Below are 11,862 nucleotides of genomic sequence, written 5' to 3' on the forward strand. Positions count from 1 at the left end.
CCTTAGGTCCAACTTATTACCCAATTCTAGGTCATTCTGTTGCCTACTGCTTTCTCTTACATTTCTCTCTCTTAGGCTTTTATATTCTCTTGTTCATCTTGGGCCTTTGGGCTTGACCCATTGATTTTTCTTGCCCTCGACTTTCTTGCAAGGCCCTTAAGCCTTGCTTTTTATTAGGATTTTGGACTCCTCTTGTTGGGCCCATGATAGGTGAAAAAATAGGTATCAACACTATGTCATTTATGCGTTCTCTCTTCCTCTATACTCTCTATTTAATTTTAGATTTGTAACTATCACAAACACCAAAATTTACAAAATTTCTTGCCTTGATTACTTACTAAGCATCCTTCCTTTGTTCTATTGAAATGTTGCTCTTATTTTTTTTGTTATCTAAAATTTTCTGTGTGGCTTCAATCAAAGTTTTTGCGTACGGGGAATTTACCTTTAACTACCATATCCATCTATAGGATAATAGTGTATAGATCCACATTAATATGCTTACAAATAAAAGAGAAAGCTGGAGCTTTAGTTTAGACTAATCAAATGATCACATCACCAAATCTTACTCATTTGAGTATACAGAAGAGAACTCTAATGGCTACAATTTTCCAATCAAATTACTTTCCGTTAAAACTTGAAACCTCTTGCTAATTAAACAATAAAATACAGATATTTTGGTCATCGCAATTTGGAACTATATATTTAAGGTTGAATATTTGGCATATAGGATCTACCTAGAACATAATTAATCACATAATCAGTTTCACACTTGGCTGTATTAATGAAAGTTTAGATTGAACAATTGTTAAAGGAACATGCCCAGTTCTCCCCCTTTTTTACTCTCAATGTATCTGAGCATTAGTTTATGCCACCTACTGGTCAGATAGCATAAGCCAAAGTAAGAGCTTGACAAAATCAACACTAATGATTTTGTATTATTAACCCATTCTTTTACCTATATTTAGAGAGAATAGTTTGCCAAAGCCTATTCTATGATTTCCCTTTTCCAGATATTAGTGGCTACTGATTTTCTTTACAACTTTGAAAATTTTTTTGTCATAGCAAATAGGGGTGTCCACGGGTCGGGTTGGTGCCTAACCTGGACTCGACTCGCTTAGGTTGGGTGGAACAAAAACAGACCCGCAACTGACCGCTGACCACCATGGGTCGAGTCAGCCGGGCTCACAGGAGCGATTGGTCGGGTCGGTCAAGTCCCATGATGAGCAATGACGAGTGGAGGAGAAGATCATATTCATCGATTTGAGTTGAAGGCTGACCGGATCTAACGGTTATCACCGGATTTGAGTAGATCAGAGCCCAATCTAACCAAGAATAGCCTGATTTGTATAGATCTAAGTCAAATCTAACCCAATACCATCGGATTTGGGCAAATTTGAGTGAAGGAAAAGAGTAGATCTTGGCCGGATTTGAGTGAATCTGAGCAAATAACATCGGATCTGAGCGAAGGAAAACCACGGGTGGCTCGATCGGAGTTGAGGAACACCGGGTTTGAGCGAAGGAAGACCAAGGATGGTTGGATCGGAGCAGAGGAACACTAGAACGTCATCGGATCTCAAAGGATCTCGCTGGATTTGGTCCAAAATTCGTAATATTTCGCTGGAGAGGATGATTGTTTCAGTTCAGGTTGGGTGTTAAAGGTTTTGAAAGGTAAAACTAGCAACCGACCTGTGTGGGGTCGGGTTAAAGAGTTCAGACCTGCGTCTGACCACTAGAGATGTCGGATCGGGTGGCGGCAGCTCAGGCTCGGGCGGGTTGGGCCTTTTGGGCGGGTGGCCAGGTGGGTTGGATAGCCCTAATAGCAAATAAGTTAAGAATCTAGCTATACACACCTTTTCTTTTTCGAGGTAGAATTTTAATGTAACATTAGGGTCTAGCATTGTGATGAACATTAATATAATTTCCTATTAATGAAAGCAATTGGTACTTATGATTAATTAAAGGTTTAATTGTTATAAAAGAATACCAAGGAGTGGAGAATTTAGATCATTTGGGGAGAGGTCAAGAAGTAACAATGAAATTGAAAAAATGGTCTATATGTAGTAATGATCACAAAAGGTTAATGAGATCATATTGTGTTCATTGTTTTGTTTTGAGATATCTGACAAAAAAGTTGGATTTTGCTTTCTCAATGATCTTAAATCACTAAGATTAAGAGTAATTAAATCCTTCACAGATTTGTGCACTATTTTTCTACCCTCATTGTCAAAAAAGAATAAAAGTTGTTAAGTTTGTGGCATCTGAAACTATAAAGGCATCTGAAACTTTAGTTTACAGTCTATATCTAAATCTCAAACACACACACGCGCGCACGCGCACACACACACACACACACACACACATATATATATATACACACATACATATATGGTATAACTTTAAGTAATGTTACACCACCTAATAACTTTTTATTGGATTAATTTTTAAAAAATCCAAGCATTAAATTATATGTTCACTATGTTCTTAACAAGTACACTAAGTTTCGTGTCAATCAAATGTCATTTACCATTTGATCTAGAAGCCCATATTTTACACATAATTTTAAATTCAAAAACTTAAGATTTAAACACATGATTGATGACATAGTTATTGATTTCTGATCATCTTGAAATTGAAATTTTGCAAGCATGTAGAGTATAGAAATAGAATTTAATCCAACAATGGATTTGTTAAAATTCGAATCCAATAAAGAAATAACAAGTTGTGTAATATAATTTAAAGTTACGACTACCATTGAACTTTCAATTTCGTTCTCAGGATTTGTTCTTTGGTTTTTTTTTTTGGTAAACTGTTCTTTGGTATTAAATAATCTTATTGATACTTGCTGTTATATAGGATATTTGGATTTGTAATTACGTATGCTCTTATTGTTTCAAATGATGTTAATTCAATTTGCTGCAACGATACATAAAGTTTAAGAATGACAAGCATGTAATTAATTGATGGTAGGAAAAATTGTAAACTTGTTAAATTAATAATCCATGTATTCTATTTATTCAAGTGCAAAGTAAATTTTGTTAGAGCATTGGCATCATTTATGCCGAATGCTAAATTTTTTGCATTTGACACACCAAACACCAAACACAAACATCAAATGTTCCAAATGCCAAATAATTTTGACATTTGCTACAGCACCATCATAAATATTTGCTAAAAATATTTATTCTTGTTTTATTAAACTTTTCTCTCTCCTCATGTTAGAATTCATGCACACAAACTTCAACAATGGAGGAACTGAGAGAGTAAAAAAAAGAGAAAGTTTGTATCTGAATGAATTCGTGTACAGATAAATAGTAACCTCTGGTTCTTATATAGGAAGAACAGAGGCACGGGTAAAGTCTAACAAACTAACAACCAAAAATATCAACTAACACCTGTCTAAACTACCAGCTAACTAATTCTATAAAGCTGGCATTACAAGATAAGCATAAGTTTCAAATTAAAAAGAAAATTACAAGTAAATAAGATTTATTGAAAGACTAATCTAACTATTTATATCATCCTTATCCGTTTACCCAATTTCTTATTAAAAACAAAATACAATCTTAAAACGATAAAATTAAATAAAATAGAGGCACATAATTAACAAGCACCTTATCAACTTCAATTAAAGCCAGCCCCTTATTGTATTAGTTCAATATAACTTATTGAGATACATAGATTGAACAAACTAAAATAAAGTAGATTTTTACCTTATGATCTGATGCTTCAACCACCATCAATTTTAAATTTTTCCATGGAAATGGCAGCACAGAAAAATGAAGATGACTCAGTCCCTTGTTGTCCATCACATATGAGAAACAGAAAGTATATTTGTACCCTTGAATGAAAGAAGGAAACCAAAGTCCAACCCAAAATCTACCACACTCAAAATTGTTTATATTTGCCTAATTGAATTAGAGTGGCTGTGACGTTCTGTTCTGCTGCTGTGAGTCTGTTGGCAGCTGTTTGGAAGCATCTGATAATGCTATAGCTGCTGCCGCTGCTGTCATGGTTTTGTATTGAGGAGGTAGTGGCGCAGCTTGATGAGTGTAATACACTTGGTCATTTGGAGGATTGGTGTATTCGAAACCATAATTAGGATTAGCAGATGAAGCAACAGCTATGGACTGAGATGGATGGTGCATCTGAGGATACCCCACATATTGTTGCTGAAATTGGTTAAATGGGACTTGAACCAATTGCTGAGTTGGTGTCACTAATGTTCTGTATCCACTAGCAGCCATTTCTGGCTTAGCAGTTGTAGTTGTCTTTGTGGTGTAGATGGGTGGAATTGCATCCTTGTAAGCTGCCGGATTCGGAGGCGACAGTGGGCGGCTAGTGTCAGCCATGTTAGATTGCATAGACATGTTGTATGGTTGTGCCTGCGAAACGGACATTACATACATTTGATATTGCTGATCGATTGGATGATGAAGTTGCTGCTGTGACGGCGAAGCGTACACTGGATAGTATGATGACATTGGCACTGGACTTGTGGCAGGGTGAGGCATATAATGCGTGCTGCTAGCATGAACAAATTGTTGTTGCTGCTGGTGCTGATCCAATTGGGATATGTAGCTAGGATCCTGAATATGTTGCAGTTGGGCTTGAGAACTTGAATCTGGAATGTCACTTTTTGTATCTGGGCTATTAGGACCTCTGTTGTCTCTAGGGACAACATGAACTTGGTCTTGATAGTACACAGGTATTGAGACGGAGCTTGCAGATGTAATGCTACCATCACTGGATGGTCAAAACAATCAAAATAACCATTTCAACATTTGATAATTATTTTCAACAGTAATAAGGAATTGATTAATTTCCAATCTTCCCCTATGTTGAATGAAAATTATCATTTAGCTCCTAACATCAAATAAATAAACTCCACAGTGAACAAAACATAAAGTTTTCAAGTAACCCCAATACATTTGTTTGTTCCCATATTGACTATCATTGAAATACATGGATCAATACAAGAACTAAACAAAATCCAGGGAAAAAGTTAATTGAAATTGTAATAGACAATACCTGGCTACCGAATCCGGTGAAGGCAAACCATGACCTCCAATACCAGCCTTCAAATGCGCTGTCTGCAGCGGCAATGGAGGCTTTCGAAACCCAACTGGCACCCCATGATCTGATTTTTCATCATCGGAGAAAACCCGATTGACAGTCTCATTACGAACAACCATAGGATGAACAGCTGCAGTTGATGCCGCAGTAGTACTTGCAGCAGCCACAGCTGTAGGAAGTGGAGGAACAGGAGCATTCAAAAGGCCAAACCCATCATCTTGCTTCAACCCAGTTGGCGCAAAAGTAACCTGTGCAAACTGTTCTTCCATCCCAACCTTCTGATCCTCAACACGAACACGAATAGGAGGCAAGTTAGACATTGAAGGAGACGAAGAAGTCGATCCATATGATGAAGTATTCTCCACCGTAGATGAGTCAGGCATGGAGTGCAAATCATGAACATTACTCTTCACCTGCTTATTATTGTTCGTATTAGTATCAATCTCAGCCTCGGCCTCCACATCATTGCAAGAGTCACTACCTCGAATCCCATCAAGATGTAAAACACAGTCCATGGTAGCCGAATCAGATAGACCTCTAGGGAGTATCCCAGCATTGTTAAGTGCATCAACAAACCATGTCTCGGACTTAGCATCGTTGAGGAGTGACCCCATGGAAGCAACAGTCTCAGGCTTTGAGAGGAAGAGAAACAAACGCAGACGTGAAGGTTTGAAAGGAGAGACAGAGGTTGTACGGTCATACTCTTCGATCATGTTGTCAAGATCTTCATCAGTGGTGACAGAAATGAGTGAGTCAAGTTCTTCGTTTGGGAGCTGGTACTTGAGAGTGAAGGGACGACCATCAAGGAGGATGCGGGAGAGGCGGGAGCAGAGGTCGGAGAGGGAGGAATGGCGGTCGACCACCACGATACGAGTCTCGCCGCCGATATAGCAGAGGGACTTGTCATGGGGACGGGGGATGATGTGGCCACCATAGCTGCACATGAAGCGGAGCTTGGCATTTGGGAGATGTGGTAGATGCTCATCAACCCATGTTTCGGCGTTGCCACGGGAGCGGGGAGAGGAGTCTACTGAGTCAGGGTAGTTGAGCTGGATTGCGGTGGCATTGGCATTGGCATTGGAAGTGGTATTGGTGGTGGTGGTGGTGGTGGGGAGAGGCGGAAGAGGTGGGGGATCCATTGTTGAGGTTTGTGCAATTGGTGGACAAAGAAGAGTTGGTGTTAATGAAAGCTGATGCTCTTATCTTAGGTTTTACTTCAACTTTTATTAATATTTTGACTTTTGAAGTGAGAAAAAGAAAAAGAAAAAAGAGAGGAGTGAATTAGGCTTTGGATCCTTTGCTAACTTGAAACACAAAATTTTGTTTCTATCCATTACATCACCTTTGAGTATTGAACCAGGAAAAGGATCTTATTATCCATTTCATGATTTTGGATTAAATTTATAAATTTAAAGATATATAGTCTCACGTTATTTAGAATGTGAAATGATGCGAAACTTTGTCTTCATATTCTCAACGGGAAAAAAAAAATTCACCATGAAATTGGAAAAAAAAAAAAAAATAGAGGGATTATGAATCTAAAGGAGATTATTCATGTACATTGGCCCCATCCTCGCATGCACCCCTTTTGACATAGAGGCTTGTGAGGAAACAGGTTATAGGGTAGTTGATGGTTTGCTCTCTCAATAATGAAGGTGGTTGGTACAATATTTTCATAAAAGAACACAAACCAAAAAAAAAAAAAAAACTAGTCTCATCACACGTGCAAAGCACGTGTGATGAAATTCTTTTTTTATTTTTTTATTTTGGATTTAGTATTATAATGTTTAAAAGTAAGACAGAGATAGTGTCCTAATTTGTAGAATTTTTCTCTACATAAGTTTTTTTTTTCTTCTTCTTCTAATTAGTTATTTTTATGTAAGTTAGTGGCTGATATGAATGAAAGAAACTATTTGAAATAGTTATAAAAACTGTATTGGAGGTTGACCCGGCTAAAGAATTGGTTCAACCAGTGATTTTTTGGTTGAATGGTAGGTTTATTAATTAATTAAATAATATATTTTATAATTATAAAAAGCAATTAAAAAAAAAAACTCCATCTAGGTAAATTAATAAATTATAACAATAAAAAATTACATCATATGACATAAAGTTAGAGGAAAAAAAAAAAAAACACACCATTCACATAAATCATCCAATAACCAAGTTATATAGTTCAAAAGTCTTAAAACAACATATCTCATAGAAATTCAAATAAATTTTTAGCTTAATCATTAAACCCTAAAAATGACACATTTGTGAGATGTTGGAGTAGGCCGAAGGATTTCTTTCTAACTTTTTAGTCTAACAAATTTTGACTCTTTTAGTGTAGAAGTTCTTCCATTTTTTTTAAATTTTTTAGAGTTCGTCACTTTATCACCTGCGTTATCTATAATTTTATCGCTATCTCTTTACCTATTTTTGGTCTTATCACTATCTCTTAATGTCATTAATCTCAACTCTCATATCATGGCACAGCTCTTACTTTATCTCTTTAGTATTTTAGTATTTAATCTTTATCACTTTATGTCTTTATCAGATTATCTTTTCAATTTTCATTAGTTTAGTAAATACACGGTATTTTTTGGTTTTATTCGCGGGTTGAAAAAATTAATCCGTGCAATCTATTAGTTTACCTGGTTTGATAATGAGTCATTGCATATTTGGTATTTTATATCAAACCATTTTGTATAATGCTTTGGTTCACGGTTTAACCGATGTTTTGGTACAGTTTTTATAACTATATAATAAAATTGAAACTCTTGATTTATTTTTTTCCGACTCTCATGTAGAGGCATTGAAAATGAAACTCTTGATCTTTCTCTATTTTCTTTTTTTAAATTTAATAAAGAGGTAAGGTAATGTGGAATAATGTTAAAAGTGAAAATAGAGATAGTGTCCTAATTTTTAGGATCTTTCTCTACATGAGTGTTGATAAAAGTTTGAGAATTTAATTTAAAATAAAAAGTGGTTGTGGCTGGACAAGGATCTAGATGGCAAGCCCAATTCATATGGTGGTGACCTTAGGAGACAGGCAAATTATTCTCAGAAGGTATGCACTTAATTCGCACCTGGGCTACCAAACCATATCTGATGAGGATGCCGAGGACACTTGCCTAACCTTGGATGGTCAAGCGAGAGAGTCAGAGGGTGCATGGGGCAGCCTGAGGGGAAATAAGGGAAATTTGGTGTTGAACCAGGAAGAGAAGGGAAAGGAAGTACAAGATGGCCATCCCCTTTGCATTAAATACACTGCAACCACTTAGCTGATCGCATTAATAGGGAAATGACCGTGAATAGTGTTGCCACAGCTGATACTCAAGTGTAAAAACCTTTTTAGCAAAGTCCTGATGGGACAAATATCAAAATAGTTTGATCATTTCCTTCCAAATGTAAGGTCTGAATGCATCTTGGCTAAGTTATATAAAGCCAAGAAGCACCTAGATTGAAGAAAAAGGAGGAAAAAAAAGGAAGGGGAGAAAAGAAAGAGAAAGAGAGAGAAAAACCATTCAATTGTAACTTCATCCTCAGACTGAACCCGAGAACTAACACTTAGCTTTTTTTTATACAAACTCTAGTTGAACATGTCTACTTCGTAGACAATTTATCTCTGATATTTGTTTCATCTTATACAATGGGTATTACGGGATTGACCTTGCATCCCACCTCTATAAATTAATTGTGCAAGTGAACTGTAGCTTAATTAAAAAAAAAGGGGTCTTGATTAATTGTTCTACCTTTTGTCCCCCGAAAGGTCCCCCCCCCCCCCTCCCCCTCTCCCACAGTGGTAATTCAGATTGGAGAAGAGAAAGGAAAAGCCTAAAACTTAGGAACTTTAAAAAAAAATAGTAAATTACTCTTCTAACCGGTTTGTATTTAATTAAAATTATTTAACTAAAAGATAAGGGTATTTGAGAGAGTTTAAGAATTTGGTTGAGAATATTTTAGTACCCAAATAATGAAACTCAAACATGGAATCCTGTTCTTAGTAGTATAGATTAGTGGCAAGTTATGAGAAGAACAATTTAGATGATGATGGATAAGGATGAGTAGTTTTTTAACAGCATGATAATATGGGATAAGGATTGAGTATTTAAAAAATAAAAAATAAACAATCGGTTAAAAGATGATTGGATTTTATTTTCTTTTTTCAAATAAAGATAAAGAAAAATGAAGCCTTAATGTGAGATTCGAAAGTGGTGAACGTGGGTACGTGGGAGAAAAGAAGTTTATCTAAATTAAGGATTTTGAAAATTAGTAAATATGACTTGTTTTTCCATTAATTTCAGTTTGTTAAGTTTTAATTGTTATGTGCGTGATAAACTCAAAAATGTTGAAATTTTGAATTTAAAATAAAGTGATAATTCAGAATAGAGAAGATAAAAGAAAAACCTAAAACTTTTGAACTTTTAAAAAATAGTAAATTACTCTTTTAATTACTGTATTTTTAAATTTAAAATATATTTAACTAAAATATGATGTATTTTTAGAGAGTTTAAGAATTTGTGTGAGGATAGTTTAGTATACAAAATGATGAAATCCAAAGAGGAGAATCTTGTTATTAGTAGTATAGATAATACTAATATATATGTAAATTGATAATTTAAAAAGAAAAAAGAAAAATTACATTTTGAACCTTATATTTTAATTTTAAAAGTTGATTTAAAAACTTTCTAGTTTTAAAATTTCAATTTAAACCAGTATTTTCTTCAATTCTAATGGATTTTTCACTTTTTCAAACAAAATTTTATAGTAATATTGGAGGGATTAAGGCCAAATTCAGAAATTTCTAATTAATATAGCAACTACCAATAAAACAAATGGTCTTTTTACATTACATTAATCATGATAATATATATTCGTATATTTGTGGTGCATCATATCTCTGATTGGAATCTCTCCTCCCATCCCACACTATCCACACATCACAAAAAAATTACGACTATACATTTATAGTTTTTCATTACGACTAAAGGAAATTTAACCCAAAAAAAAAAAAAAAAAAACTAAAATCACAAATATTCAAATTGATCAATGCATTGTATGTACTTTGACAGGATTGAACGTGTTTATAAAATAGTNTTTTTAAAAGTTGATTAAAAACTTTCTAGTTTTAAAATTTCAATTTAAACCAGTATTTTCTTCAATTCTAATGGATTTTTCACTTTTTCAAACAAAATTTTATAGTAATATTGGAGGGATTAAGGCCAAATTCAGAAATTTCTAATTAATATAGCAACTACCAATAAAACAAATGGTCTTTTTACATTACATTAATCATGATAATATATATTCGTATATTTGTGGTGCATCATATCTCTGATTGGAATCTCTCCTCCCATCCCACACTATCCACACATCACAAAAAAATTACGACTATACATTTATAGTTTTTCATTACGACTAAAGGAAATTTAACCCAAAAAAAAAAAAAAAAACTAAAATCACAAATATTCAAATTGATCAATGCATTGTATGTACTTTGACAGGATTGAACGTGTTTATAAAATAGTACTGTATGTATGACTTTCATGTTTTCTAGTTGAATTGTTAATGTTTTCTGTGAAGTTATAAAATAAAGAATAGGATTCTTAATTAAAGCGTATATGCATGCATGTGAACTTTACGGGAATTCGACTATCACATGAAGAAGATCCATAGGCACTCGTGCTATTTCAAAGTCGCTATTTACGAAAGCAACTCTCACTTTGAAAGCTTTGTCCTTTGCTTTCATTTCCTTGCAGATACGAGGAGTTTGTAATTAAAAAACAGAACCCAAGAGAGCCAATATAGGAGAGGAATATGGTAAAAAATATAATAATTACAATAAACATCATATTAAAAACATTACATTGCTAAGACCTAAGAGTTTTAGTGGTTGATATATTCTGTTCTTGGAATTTTTTTTTTTAGATCGAATAGGCCATTCTATACTCTTAGTCTGTGTCCATTAATTCGTAAAATTGGTGCTAATTCCTTATTTATTTATTAGATAAAGGTTGTACCATTGTTCCAATACATGTGAGGGTTTTATTTTTTATTATATATATATATATATATATTTAAATTAATAATTCACTCTCTCCACAATTAAAAAAGAAAAAAAAAAAACCAAATTCATTATCTAATGATAATATTTAAAGTAAATCTAGTGGAGGAATATTGTAACGTAAATCTTGTTATTATTATATTTTTCTTTTCAAAGTTGGCAACTGTAAGTTGTTTATCTTTGGCTTGGTAATCAACAATGATGATTGAAACTTGAAAAAGTGTTGTTCAATTACGTACTTACGTTACATGCTAACGTTTATACAAAAATGGCTGCAATTAAGTTTGCCCTAGCCTTTCCTAGCAATTCACGTGGATTCGAAAGTGGTTGAATTACCTAATTAGATTATCTAGAAAACCTCAAATTATCTCAAAAACCTCTCCACTCGTTCCAATTGTCTAGAGCACTAAAAGCCCTTAGTTTGGAAAAATGTTGTTGCACACAATTTGATTCACTTTGCAATCGCACTTCAAGTCATGAGCTCTATTATTTTAGGATAGTGTGCAAAATTGTATGGATTAGAGTACGTGTAATAAACACTACTTTTCTAAAAAAGTATATTGTGTAGTAGCTATATGCAACAAGTCTCCTGCATCATTTAGGCCCCCCATACACTAGTGGGACTCATATGCTGTATCTCTTTGTATACACTTGTTAGACTCGTTCTTCCCTCTCTCTTTTTCACACTATAACAAAAGGCTCTCTCTCTCAAGCTCAAGCTTGCACCATCTTAGACTTTG

General features: G+C 34.3%; 1 protein-coding gene across 1 annotated transcript; it reads right to left on the reverse strand.

The window, feature by feature from the left end:
* Positions 1-3,597: 3,597 nt before the first annotated feature.
* On the reverse strand, positions 3,598-6,629 carry LOC136066825 (RAF-like serine/threonine-protein kinase PRAF). Its single transcript, XM_065771744.1, has 2 exons — positions 5,029-6,629; positions 3,598-4,743 (listed from the first exon to the last, which is right to left on the reverse strand). Exons 1-2 carry the CDS (start codon positions 6,210-6,212, stop codon positions 3,915-3,917), a joined length of 2,013 nt encoding a protein of 670 aa, XP_065627816.1. The 5' UTR covers positions 6,213-6,629; the 3' UTR covers positions 3,598-3,914.
* Positions 6,630-11,862: the final 5,233 nt, after the last annotated feature.

Source organism: Quercus suber, unplaced genomic scaffold, assembly GCF_002906115.3.
Source record: "Quercus suber isolate HL8 unplaced genomic scaffold, Cork oak 2.0 scaffold_48, whole genome shotgun sequence".
In the NCBI taxonomy this organism is placed as follows: Eukaryota; Viridiplantae; Streptophyta; class Magnoliopsida; order Fagales; family Fagaceae; genus Quercus; species Quercus suber.